This window comes from Neopelma chrysocephalum, unplaced genomic scaffold (assembly GCF_003984885.1).
Source record: "Neopelma chrysocephalum unplaced genomic scaffold, ASM398488v2 Primary Assembly neopelma1_24, whole genome shotgun sequence".
Classification (NCBI taxonomy): Eukaryota; Metazoa; Chordata; class Aves; order Passeriformes; family Pipridae; genus Neopelma; species Neopelma chrysocephalum.
Genome location: NW_020897693.1, coordinates 31,761,798 through 31,775,693, shown reverse-complemented (window position 1 = coordinate 31,775,693; position 13,896 = coordinate 31,761,798). Strand labels below are relative to the sequence as shown.

Below are 13,896 nucleotides of genomic sequence, written 5' to 3'. Positions count from 1 at the left end.
AATAAAAAAAATCTTTTAATTATGTGTCAGAACATGCATTCAGCTCTGCATCATATCACAGAAAAAATAATCCTCATTTGAGTGTGACATCTTCAAATACCAGGCTTGCCAGGGCTAAGCAATGGGTTGGTGTGCCAAAACATGAGGAAAACGATCACTGATGGGACACCTCAATCTGCCTCATGAGGTGTTGGCTACAATGTACCACACCTGAAATGTTTCTACACCCATGCACTCAGCACGGGGGAAAAACAAGAGGAGCTCAAAGCTTTTGCTCATCCCTGAGATTTGACATCATTGGCATCAGTGAAACCTAGTGGGATAAGACATGTGACTGGAGTGCCCTGTTGGACGGTTACAGACTCTTCAGGAGAGATAGGGCAGAAGAGGCAGAGGGGTTGTATGTAGTGGATGGGTTAGAATGTATGGAGCTCACAGCTGGCAATGGCACAGTTGAGAGACTCTGGGTAAGAACCAAGGGACAAACAAATAATGTGGATGTCATCAAACCAGGAGCCCCCAGCTAGGACGATGATGCCGACAAATTATTCTTTAAGGAACTAAGGGACACTTCCAAGTCAACTGCTCTTGCCCTTCTGGGACTTCAAATTGCCAGAAATCAACTGGGAGCATCACACAGCGGGTACAACACGGGACAGGAGATTCCTAAAAATTCTGGATGACAACTTTATGGAACAGGTCCTGAACAAGTACTAAGGGAGCCGACTTGGAAAGGTGCTCTCCTTGATCTGCTGCTTGTCAACGGAGTGGATCTTGTAAATGAAGTGGAGATTGGTGGCCATCTTGATCACAGCGACCACGAAGTGATTGAGTTTAAAATCTCTGAGAGGAGGAAAAGTGCGAACAAAACCTCAGCTCTGGAAATGAGGAGAGCAGATTTCAGGCTACTCAGGGAATTAGTAAGTAAGGTTCCCTGGGAAATATTTTGGTGGGTGCTGGGGTCCATCAGCGTCAGTCACTCTTCAAACATCACCTAATGGCACAGGAGCAGGCAATTCCCAAATGTCGGAAGTCAAGAAGGGGAGGCAGAAGGCCGGCTTGGCTGAGCAGGGATCTTCTCTTGGAAATTAGGCAAAAAAAGAAGGTGTGTGCCCAGTGGAAGCAAGGTCAGGTGACACAGGAGGAATTCAGAGATGCTGCTTGCCACTGTAGGGAGAAAATTCATGTGGCCAAAGCTCAACTGGAGTTGAAGTTGGCCAGAAATGCAGGGAACAGTAAAAAGAGTGTTTTCAAATACATTAATGGCAATAGGCAGTACAGAAATATCATCAGCCTGTTACAGGATGAGTATGGTCACCTCACAAGCAGGGACAGAGAAGAGGCAGAGGTGTTTAACACTTCCTTTGCCTCTGTCTTCAACATGGATGACGGATCAAGGGTGTCTCAGTGCCCTGAGCTGGAGGACCATGACTGTGAGAATGAGCAACTCCCAGTCAACCCTGAAATTGTGTGGGATCTGCTGCTCCAGCTAGATTCCTACAAACCTATGGGACCTGATGGGATTCATCCAAGAATCCTCAAAGAGCTAGGTGATATCCTTGCAAAGCCTCTCTCAGTGATTTTTTTGAGTGGTCTTGGAAATCCGGAGATGTCCCAGCTAACTGGAAGCTGGCAAATGTTGTCACAGTTTTCAAGAAAAGCAAGAAGGAGGACCCTGGAAACTACAGCCTCACTTCAGTGCCAGGTAAAGTTAAGGAGAAGATTACTCTGGGAAGTATTGAAAAACTCCTGAAAGACAATGCAGTCACTGGTCACAGCCAGCACAGCTTCATGAGAGGAAAGTCCTGCTTATCAAACTTGGTTTCCTTTTATAACAAGGTAACCCACCTAGCTGATCAAGGGAAGCCAGTTGATGTAATCTTTTTGGATTTTGGTAAAGCTTTCAATACTCTCTCTCACAATATCCTTCTGGACAAAATGTCCAGCACACAGCTGGATAAACACATCATGTGGTGGGTGAGCAATTGGCTCATGGGTTGATCACAGAGTGTAATAGTGAATGGGGTAACATCAGACTGGGGACCTGTCACTAGTGGGGTTCCACAGGGCTCTATCTTGGGCCCTGTGCTCTTCAACATCTTCATAAATGACTTGGATGTAGGACTGGAAGGGATACTGAGCAAGTTTGCAGCTGACACAAAACTGGGAGGAGTTGCTGACTTCCTCGAAGGCAGGGAGGACCTGCAGAGAGACCTCAACAAATGAGTGGACTGTGCAATCCCCTCTGCACCTGGGATGGGGCAAGCCTGGATGTTCGTACGGGCTGGGGAATGAGATGCTGGAAAGCAGTGCCAGGAAAGGGACCTGGGGGTTCTGGTCAATGGCAAATTGTGTAGTACCCTGGCAACCAGGAGGGCCAACCATGTCCTGGGGGCCATCAGGTAAATCATCGCCAGCTAGTCGAGGGAGGGGATTGTCCTGCTCTGCTCTGCACTGGTGCGGCCTCAGCTTGAATATTGTGTGCAGTTTTGGGTGCCACAATATAAGAAAGACATTAAGCTCTTAGAGAGCATCCAAAGGAGGGCAATGAAGAGGGTGAAGGGCCTTGAGGGGAAGCCATATGAGGAGAGACTGAGGTCACTTGGTCTGTTCAACCTGGAAAAGAGGAGACTGAGGGGAGACCTCATTGCAGTCTACAACTTCCTCATGAGGGGAGGAGGAGGGCAGGCACTGAACTCTTCTCTGTGGTGACCAGTGGCAGGATCTGAGGGAATGGCCTGAAGTCGTGTCATGGGACGTTTAGGTCATATATGAAAAGAGATTCTTCACCCAGAGGGTGGTTGGGCACTGGAACAGGCTCCCCAGGAAAGTGGTCACAGCACCAAGCCTGAAGAGTTCAAGAAGCAAAGTCTGGACAATGCTCTTAGGCACATGGTGTGATTCTTGGAGATAGTCCTGTGCAGGGGCAGGAGTTGGACTCCATGATCCTTGTGAATCCCTTTCAGCTCAGCATTTTCTGTGATTCTGTGAAATATTTGTACTTAACTGTTTTGTGAGAATGCTTAGAGACTTTTTTCTTTTATTAGACACTATTACACTGTTAGTCACCACACACAAAACATCCAGTAATCGTATTGAGTAGTTTGTTGTACCATCTGTCTATGAGAACAAAAATATTAAAATACATTTTGTAGAAAAAAATGGGGAAAAGATCGGTCTTATCGTTGCTTAGTCATTACTTCAAACTAACATATTTAAATGTATACTTCTGTGTGCATATGCAGCCTTTTCTGGTAAAGATTTTCTCTTATAGATTTTTTTCTTCCTGGTTCTATCAACTGAATTGCTGAAAACATGAAAGTCCTTCAGGCTCATAACATCCACTCTTTTCTACTTACAGGTTTTTATAATAAATTCTTCAAATATATTCTTTCTTGAACCTGCAAATGAAATTAAAGTTCTGCTGGATGAACACACCGATATGTGTAAACGCATTCTTAATATCTACCGCCACATGGTAGTCCAAGTGACTATGGACAAGAAGACATGGTAAAATGCTAATGCTTTTATCTTAGATTATTAGTTCACAAGATAAATGTGAAAATTTACTTGGTAGTAAACACAGTAGAGTGGTATTTGCTATATGAACTAGTTTCTCTAAATCAGTAAATACATGAACATCACAGACGACTTAGAAAAGGGGACGAGGATGTTAGCTCTTTTGTTGAAGCCTGTAGTGAGCTCCTAGTTAATTTGAGGCAGCTTAGTCTCAGTGAAAAAAGGAGTAAGTGGGGATATATAGACTGCTATTAAGGAGCTACTGATGATTTTTTCCAGGGCATTTTGCTCATGGATCAAAGTGTTAAAATATGGAAACATATATGAAGCTTCACAACCTTATTTAAAAATAAACAAAAAAACCTCAGATAAGCTGGGATAACTGTTATAATCAGATGTGTGTTGTTCTTGACCTGTAATTGTGTACAAGAGTCTGTGTGCTGTGTAACTGTTTTATTCCTTTCCAGTGCTTAAGATGCCTAGCAGGTACAAAGGACTCTGCTTTCAGAGCAATTTCTTTTATTTCCCACTCGTTTAAATAGTTGCCTGTAATGAGGTAGGATATTGCCACCATTCTCCATTGCAAGGAAGCCACTAGCAAGGGGATTTCAAATGTCTGATTTACTCCATTTTCACTTGACTTGGCATTTAATCTGTCAGTAGTATTTCCTGAACTCTGGGTGAGTAGAGTTGGCACTACATGTCATATGAAGCTTGTCTCCTCTTCTGAGGAGTCAGTTCAAGGAAATTTAGGAGTGATAATAGAAAACATATTCTACTAGATTGTTATTTTGTTTCTCAGTTTTGCACCAATGTAAAGAAGTGACTCTAGACCGTGATGGCAAAGATTGTGCCACAGAAAATAATTGATGAAGTATGTTATTGATAATTTAAGATAACTAAAACCTGTAATTCATAGCGGAAAAAAACATAAAAGCTCAGGTTGAAAATGTAATTAAAACTTTGCTGGTAATTTCAGGCTTTGCAAGGTGATAGCAATTGAATGACTTGGCAGATGTTAGAATGCAACAGGGATTCCCCACTCTTCAGTGTGAAGAGAAGATTAGAGTAATTTCGTTTGCAAGAACCCAGTTAGGCTGTTTGTCATCATTATATATATTCCTGCTTGGAGTGTGTTTGAGCAAATCAAACTTGGTTATTACCTTTAAAAATATCATGCTATATACAGAAGTATAACAAAACGGTAACTCCAAGTTTAATGCTGTTTTGCAGGGAGCAGATGCTACTTGTGCTGCTTAGGGTTACTGAATCTGTGCTGAAAATACCACCCCAAACTTTCTTGCAGTATCAAGGAAGAAAAAACTCCACTTTAGCTGGAAGACTTGCAGGACCTCTTTTCCAGGCAAGTAAACATAAATTCACTTTAATTAATTCAGCCTTAATTTTCATTAAGAGATTAGATACAACAACCGCTGTTGGCTAGTTTGTCATCTTAAATCATTGATATGTTACCCAGATAATGTGAATGGCTTGGGTTAAAGATGTGGTTACATTCCTTACTCTCTGTCTTACATTTTAATGACACTATGACAACAGTTTTTGAGGTACTGTGAAATTAAAAAGTTGCTGTCATTTAGTTGAGTTGGAATAACTGATAAGGATGACTGGCAATATGTGCAGTTTTAGCCTGCTTCCATTGCAAAATTGGCTCAAGTCAGCACAAAATCTGTGCCATCCATGCCTAACCAATGGCTTTTTTTATTTCTTAGAGAATTCTGTAGTTCCTTACAGAAAGCTGTAGCAAATCCTTTCAACACTTGCAGAGTGCTATTGTGATGGGTCCTCTGTAAAAGGATCTATAGAGACTCTAGGTTCTTTAGTAGAAAAAGGAAGAATATACAAGATAATGAGTCAAACCATTTGTTCCTATATCTTGTTAGAGCCCTGTGTTCACATAACACTTGATAATTCATGAAAGTCTGTGTGTACTAGGGAAGAAAAGAATTTCAGGACTACACAGAAATTTCTGTGGCAGTTAGAATTTTCCTTTTAAGTAGTAACTATTGAATGTTGTCATGTTTTGTTCACAACCCAACTTTTCTCTATTCTTTTAGACTCTTATAGTGGCTTGGATCAAAGCAAATCTAAATGTGTACATTTCTCGAGAACTTTGGGATGACTTGCTGTCTGTTATGTCATCACTGACATATTGGGAAGAGCTGGCCACTGAGTGGTCACTGACAATGGAGACACTAACTAAAGTATTAGCTAGAAACTTGTATAGCTTGGACCTCAGTGACCTGCCATTGGATAAATTAAGTGAGCAGAAGCAGAAAAAACACAAAGGCAAAGGTAAGACAACACTCTATAGACATCATTTGAATTTGAGCTGGGGTAATGAGATGTTGGGCACAGGATAATTTTGGTCTCACCTTTATTGGTATACCTAATTAGGCCTCTCTATCACCTGAAATAACCCTGTTTCTTTGAGGTAAAGCTGCTTTTTAGAACTACCACAGAATCCTCACGTTAAGATTCATTTCTGCAGATAGGCACATATGGAATGTAATTCTTAAAGATGTGTTGAATTTAAACTAAAATGTTACACTGTACCTTTTATCAAAGCAGCTGAATAGTTGAGTCCTGATCATAACTTCTTGAAAATAACAATACTACTCATCTGGTGAATATTAAGCCATTGAAAGCACAATTGGAATATTGATCCTGAAATGTTGTTACAAGGGGAAATGTAAGGTGAACATAGTTTTGTTTGGTACTAATTGATTACTAGTCCATGGTGAAGACAGGTTTTATTAAAATGACCTTGTGGATTATTAAAGAGATAGTATACTTTTAATAATCAATATGAGCGGTACCTGTTTTCAAACTGATTCCTAAACATTGCAAAAAATATTCTGTGAGACATAATATGGGGAGAGGAGGTGGCTATTTGCTTATTATGGTACAGTTCTGGAATTGGTAAGGAACAGGAAGTCTGTCCTCCTCAAAAGGGGCTGGATTGAAAGTTGAAAAATCTGGATTCTTTTCTTAGTTCAGAGACTGACTTTCTGCATGGGTCCATTAGAAATCACTTCTTTGTTTCCACTTTTGTAAAACTTTTGTAATGATAATATTCTCCTTTAAAAAGTTCATTGTGATCTAATAGTGAGAGGCAGGGATTATATTTAGGGTGAGTAAAAAAGATGGAAAAACATGTAATTTTTAGTCTCCTTTTTATTTCTCTGTGTTCTCCAGTCAAACCTGAGGGAAGGTACAATATCTTAGGATTTGTCAGCGAGAAGTAATCTGTGTGGATTCCCTCTCTTAAAGAGGTTGTTCCTGTAGGCTGTTTCTGCTAAAAACATTTCACATGCTTCTATGCTTCTCATCTTGAGCAGAGTTGTTATTCACACTTCTGCTTTTCTAGTGTGTGGCAAGTGGATGAAAACACATTTCTCTGTAGTTGACCTTGAGAGACTGTTTCAGACCATGTGTTTTTTGTTTTCCTATACCGTACAGCTTTCTTCTTTTACTTGCAAAAGACACTGTTAAAAAAAAAAGTCTGATGTGGGATAAGGATATTTATAGTTATTTTAATATATGCTTTAAAAAGTATTTTGAATAATCTGTATCACCCATACCAAACCACAAGAGAAAAGTTTCTTAGCCTTTGGTAATAGAGTTCTAGAGAAAGCCTCCATTGCTAAATGTGAGTCGCAGAGCTAAGTGCAGCTTTGTAAGGAATAGATATCATACAAATTATGCTAAATTTCTTTGGCCCTGTTTGTTCGCTAATAATAATGAACATGTTGGACTAGGGCTCACTGTCCAAGAAGTTGTCCTTTAATGATTGTAATTGTGTCATTTTGGATAGATAAGGACATATGTTGCGATTGCTCTTCACTTCTGTTTTTTACATAGTATTGTTTTTGTTAGATCCTCATATGAGCTTTATTTACTTAATATAAATTTCAAATCTGAATTTTTTCCATCTTACTATAGTATTTTTTGTCAATTTCCAAAGAACCTTGTTCTCTGAGCTCATCATCCCATTTTTTTGCTTTTGCATTTTGTTTAAAAATATTTTATCATAATTATTTCGTGTTCCTCAATGTCACAAAATTATTTGGAAAAACCCCCACAATATTAATGTTTTGAAATGTATGATTTTGTGTGTATTGTCTAGTAGGAATAGCAAAGGAAAAGTTATATATTTTATCAGACTACAACTTTTGTAAACTCATTTTTTTGGAAAAGAAAATTACAGTAGTTTAGTAGAACCAACGCTTCTGAAGAAGTTTGAGTATCCCCCAGTGTTAGTGCTGGCTGAGCTTTTGAAATAATGCTTGCTTTGGTAACATAATTTATTCCATCCAGCTTTAAAACTCTTTGAAAGAACACAACTGCAATTATCTGGTGATACCAGAATAGAAGTGAATAGATTTGCAATTCTGTTTTTGCAGGAGTTGGGCACGAATTCCCGAAGTCTTCTGTCGATAAGTCCTTTTCTAGAGGCTGGAGCCGTGATCAGCCTGGACAAGCACCAATGAGACAACGCAGTGCTACAACCACTGGCTCTCCAGGAACAGAAAAAGCAAGAAGCATAGTACGGCAGAAAACAGTTGGTAAGTATCTGTAAAAGCTGATAGAAGTGACATTTGAGAAAGGGTAAGGAATTAATAACTGACTTCTGTAGCAGTGTGGATAGCTTCTCTCCACAAAGTTATACTATCTATAATAATTTACACATTAGTTAAATGTGTAAATTATGCAGCTTTATGTGCTTTGAGGGTAGCTGAATAACTTGTGGTTATTAGAATTACAGTTACTGCAAATGAAAATAATACATTTGATACATTAATTCTTAATGAGTTTGATCACATGCCTAAGCTGGCCTGGAAAATAATACCGTTGTGTGTGTATGAAGGAGAAAAAAGCTGGAATGGTTTGAGCAATGGTGCAGATAGGTGGGTCAGAGAAGGTTTCTTAAGTGTGTTTTCATAAACTACACAAGATGGGTTGAGTTTTTTCAAACTGTTCAAAGGAAAGCATGAAAAATATGTCGGCATAGTTTATAAGATATGCTGTCTTTTACTATACTCTGAATATTGCAATAATGAAAGGTTGACATGGATGTGTGCAATTCTTCATTTCTGAAATCAACTATTTCTCAGTTTTATTACTTGCAGATACTCTTTACTGTGTTAGAAATGAGTGATGCTGAGCAATGCTTTAGGTGAACTCCTCAAAAGAAGACTCATTTATGTTCATATGATTTGCTTAGACTATGTTAACATGAACTGGACTATGAATTTCTTTACACTGTTGTCTCATCTTGATGATCTTAGTGCTATTCCTTACGTGAAGGAAAATTAAGCTGATTTTAATTTTTTATTTAAAATAAGAACCTTTAAGGAATATCTCTTTTTTTACTATCTCTGTAAAGTAGTGGCTTCGGTCATTGTGTGTTGTTGCTTCAATGATACTTCTTGGAAGTAGGTACGTTCTGACACAGTTTTAGAAACTTGGGATGCATATTGGCCATTGAATATATAATTGTGCTACCTTTTCAGAAATGAACATTTTCTTTCTTTTTCCAAAAATATTTGCAATTAATTTTTTTAAGTCACAGAGGTTATTTAGACAAAGTTTTTATTTGAATATTCTTCAAAATTCTTAATTTTAAAAATTTGTTCTCTCCTAAGGCTCTTGTTGATTTGAGAGAATTAATTGTCCTGTAAGCCATACAGAAATGAGAGAAAATGAAGTCATTACTCCAAAGTTTCCTGTCTTTTTTGCACATTCAAATGCTATACAGCTTTTCCTGTATCTCATGCTGACAGCACCTAGCTTTCCTCATGGATCGCAGATACTTTAAATGCAATTTCTGCTTCTATGTAGATTGTCTGCGATTAACAGTTGTGGTGGTTTTGTTTTAAGTCTTAATTTCTTAACAAGGTAAAGATCATGTTAAAATTTCTTTCACAAATAGTTAATATTTCAGATATTCTGTCAGAAGGTTATGTTGTTTGGTCAACTTATTAATGATTTTGTTTTTCTGCTATTTGAAGTATGGCTATTTATATGATGTTAGCCTTAAAATAACTGGAACTTGTCCTTAATAAGCTATATATTGACCTGGTTAGCAGCAAACTAATCTGATTTTAGTTTCACTGGACATTAGCTTCCATGGTTTTGTTCCTTTCCTCCAATTGTCTTACGTATCTGATACTCATCAGCCAAGTTTGTATTACTACAATCAGTTAAAATTTCAGCTCTATTCATGTTGTAGAATACCATCTGTGGACAAGCATCCCAGAATTGCTAGGATGATTTTAAAAGATGTAAAGCCCACAAAGAACTTCCAGAACCAGAATCCCAACTCTTCTGGTTTTTAAATGTTAATGAGGGAAATGTTGCAAAATGTTACATCTGTCTTAAATGCCTGCAAACTGTAGTTTGTTATTGCCTCTCAGATCTGCCAAGAGAGCTGTTCGGATGCTTCTTAATCTGTGCCGGTTAATACAGAGTCACATAATAAAAAATAGTCACAAAAAGTAAAATCTTCTATAGAGCATTTTGCTGGTCAGATCTTCTTCAGTTTAGCACTAGCTCCACAAGCTAAGGCTGTAATTGAGTCAGACCTTAAATATGTTGCATGATATCTGATATGTATTACATTCCCTTTGATTATGAGTAATATATACTCTTTATATCTGAGTAGGGGGGATGTGCATGTTGAATATTTTATGGTAAGAAAAAGCTGGGGTTTCTTTTTCATCTGTTTTATGTTGTACACATTTCTGTGTACATCTGTGCACCTCTATTTTTTGAGCCATCATCATGCCGGCACACATTTATTGCTGCACCAAATATGTGTGTGTGCGTGTTACTCAAATAAAAATCACAGCTTTTCTGATATGCAGTGTGTACATTTTTAGCCTAAACTTATGTAAAGTAATTTTTGGAAAAGGGCCTTTAAACATAGTATGCATATGGGTTGAAAAATCTTCTATAAGGCTAGATTTTTCATTTAGGCAGCAGGCTCTAATCCTATAAAATATTGTATCAGAAAGAATTTACTATCTTATTGTTCTGCCTTTGTTTATAGGCAACAGTGGAAGGTTATAAATTGTCAAATATATAGTCCACATTCTGATATTAAGTCTGTCTCTGCTTAACTACTTATTTGGATGTAATATGGTGGAAAACATCCAGTCAAATTAAGAGGAACACTTTATGTTAAGATTTGTAATCAACACAGTATCCAATATCCAATAGTTTGATTTATTTAGAATCGTTTAGGTTGGAAAAGACCCTTAATATTTACTATGTAGCTTATTATTTTTTCTCTTGTGTACATTCATTTTAAGATTCACAGAGATAAATGTAATGCATCTAACTATCACTGTATCCTGAATTTTATTACTGTACCTCTTAAACAAAGAGGTACTTAAGCTTTACACATAATTGCCTTTTAAGAAAATGGTTTCTGTCTTACAAACTAAGTTAAATAGTATGGCTTCAGTTTTAAAAAGTCTTATCTTTCTGAATTGTTTTTTCAAACTGATGTTAAGACACCACTTAAATTGTACTCCATTTGTCAAATGTATTTTCTACTCTATGTGACCTACCCAGGTTATCTACATGTTAATGTTAGTAGCAATTCTTTAACCTGGTTTAGAAGTATGATGTGCTCAACTGTCACTACACTCCATTCATGTACTTTTGATTTCCATGCAGATTAGGTGCACTAAGATTCTAAGTCTTTCTTCCGTGTTGTTTTGAAAATATATATAATGGCCAGTCTTCGTGAACGAAGATTTGGGGAAAGGTCTTTTACCTTTCCAGCCTGCGCAATGGATTTTTTAGGTGAGACGCAGCATGCGCTGAACTGAGCCCACCCTTTAATCCTAAGGTTCATCTGCCGGGGCCAAGCAAGCTTGGACAATGGCAGCGAGGTCCTCAGGACGTAGGTTTGTTTAGAGTGACCTTCTCATAGATGGATGGCCTCACAGGGCTAACGGGCTCCATCTGCCCGGGGGGACTGGGATTCGAACCTGGGTCGCAGCGGTGAGAGTCCTGTATGCTAACCACTAGGCCACCAGGGGTCCCTGAAAATATATATAGAGAGAGAGAAAAGTTCAAATATTGCACTGACAGTATTTATGTAAGATGCACTGAAGTTTATCAGTAATAATTTTAACAGAAGCTAGCCGATTTGCAACAGTTTGAAAAGGAAGCTGCTTGAAACAATAAATGTTACTTTTTGAAGAACTTCCAGTGTACTTTGAGGATGAATGCAGTATCAGTTCTCGTTCTGACAGAGGAAAACAAATGTCGTGAAGATTTATTTTAAATCTATTAGAAAAGCTATAGATATAACCTTGATTGTGATACCGCAATTCTTATGTAAGTTTTCTATTCCGTAGGAATGGTGGCAGGATGTGAGATATGAGAAGGTGATTTAACGTCAGTTTAGCAAGATTTATCCTGTATCAATTAAAAGCCAAACCCTATGGATAAGAACCAACTTAATGCTTTTTGTTGTCAAACCACTTCAGTCATTTCACTTTTACTGTGGAACTATAACAACTTTTATTGCAAATTTCTCCACACAGAACTGATAATTTGCTCCCTATGCTTTTGAATCTCTTTTGGAGAACATGAATTCAAGAGTACAGGTGTATGTAAAATACAGAGAGGCATTTTGAGGAGAAAATTAAAGGAAACTAGAAAAATGCAAATGTAGTGTAAGTTACTTTTTCTGTTAAAAAAAAAAAAATTCAAGTTCTGAGTACTTGTGAAGCAACTTTAACTTTGATTTTTCAACCCCTGATGCAGTGGGAAAAAGTGTTAATTAGTTTCTTGATTTGGAATGCAAAATCTCTGTAATTGTCATAATAAAGGCATTGTTGCTGCTTTACATAAAAGTTGAAAACTCTGAATGTCTTATGTGTCCACTGATTTTTTTCTTTCTTACAGCTCTGCCAATATCTGCCGTGCTGAAATGTTTTAATTTTTGAATTTTCTTCTTTTTTATCTTTGTTTTCTCTGTTGCTGCTTTTTCTGTGACACAAGCCTTTCATTATAGTCACTCTTCTTTTTTCCTTCCCCACTTCTTTCTTTTCCTTTTTAAAGCCATGAGAAGCCGATCCATTGGTGAATGTGCTCTGCCATCGGCCTATATACGCAGTGCTAAAAGTGCTCCTGTTCTGATCCATACTTCCAAACCCTTCTTGCCTGATATTGTTCTCACTCCCCTTTCTGATGAGCTTTCAGGTAGTGCCACCTCTGCTAATTTCTGCACCCCCTTTATCACTTTTTTAAACCTTCTGCTTTCAAATTCTGCTAAATCATTAAATTTTTTCAAAGTAAAAATACTCTGGGGATGGTGGGAGAGGGGAAGAGATTAAGAATTAATATTTTGAGTTACGTAAGATACCATGCTATTTTACAATTCATTCTGGAACTGTTAGAAGTTAGTGCTGTGCCAATGTTTACTATCATAATAGTGAAAATTAGAGAAATATCTTCGCTTTTTCAGTTTATTGTTAAGTAGCAATATAACATCTGTCTACTAGAGAGTACAACTAATCTAAAATTTTTATTTGTGATGAATGAGGGAGGGAAAGGAAGAACTTAATTTTACTTTGATTTGCCATTTACCTCTTTCTATGTAAATTTTTTAATTCATTGTTACAGATGTTGTGTGAACAACCATGATGATACACTTTAGCTCCCATGAAAAAAGAATGAAGTATATGGTATCATATAATATGCTTTAGAGTATGACTATTTTTCATTAACATATAAAAACATATAAAAATGTGTGGTTTGGAATTCTCAAGTGCTATATTTTGATGTTATTTTCTGAATTATCCATTTTTTAGAATTGTGCTTTTCCTCAACATTCTGTTTGGTCCAGCAAGGTAGTTGACTACAAGTCTGACAGTAGCTTATCTTGGATAATTTTCTCTGAACAAATAGATTCAGGAATTAGAATTAGCACAGATTTTAAAAAATGCATGTTTAGAGATAATGTTATTTTTCCATCTATTACGTAAATATGAATTACTAGCGTGTTAAGGCTGACACTCATGTTATGCCTTTGTCCCAATGCATGAAAAAAAAAGCAAACCACCAAACTGAAAGCATAGTGGAAGGACTCTATATATATATATCTAAAACTACATACAAATATAAGGACTTAATGGCAGTAATGGTTTTATGGACACTTTTTTTCTTTTCTGTCTCTCCTATCTGCCTTTGTTACTCAAGAACTTCCAAGAACTGGATCTTCATAATTGTATTTTGTCTTGTGTCACAAAATTCTTGTAGTGAAACAGAAATTTGGTGCCTTAGTGTTCAGTCTGAAAACATAAATGGAGAATCAGGAAAGTTCAAGGTACCCAC

At 37.4% G+C, this 13,896-nt stretch overlaps 1 protein-coding gene across 19 annotated transcripts in view; it reads left to right on the top strand.

Annotated features, from left to right (window-relative positions):
• Window positions 1–13,896, top strand: part of RALGAPA1 (Ral GTPase activating protein catalytic alpha subunit 1) — a 151,575-nt gene that overhangs the window by 30,712 nt on the left and 106,967 nt on the right. For 13 of the 19 annotated variants that reach the window (XR_003532151.1, XM_027670861.1, XM_027670806.1 and 10 more), the window contains exons 13-17: window positions 3,362–3,510; window positions 4,753–4,882; window positions 5,595–5,832; window positions 7,944–8,105; window positions 12,622–12,762. Coding sequence is in view for 18 of the 19 variants with exons in the window: in XM_027670861.1 (XP_027526662.1) it covers window positions 3,362–3,510; window positions 4,753–4,882; window positions 5,595–5,832; window positions 7,944–8,105; window positions 12,622–12,762 (820 nt within the window). In the remaining variant the exon portion in view is untranslated. The remainder of the gene's footprint in view (window positions 1–3,361; window positions 3,511–4,752; window positions 4,883–5,594; window positions 5,833–7,943; window positions 8,106–12,621; window positions 12,763–13,896) is intronic. The other 6 variants (XM_027670920.1, XM_027670900.1, XM_027670816.1 and 3 more) reach the window with 1 other exon arrangement.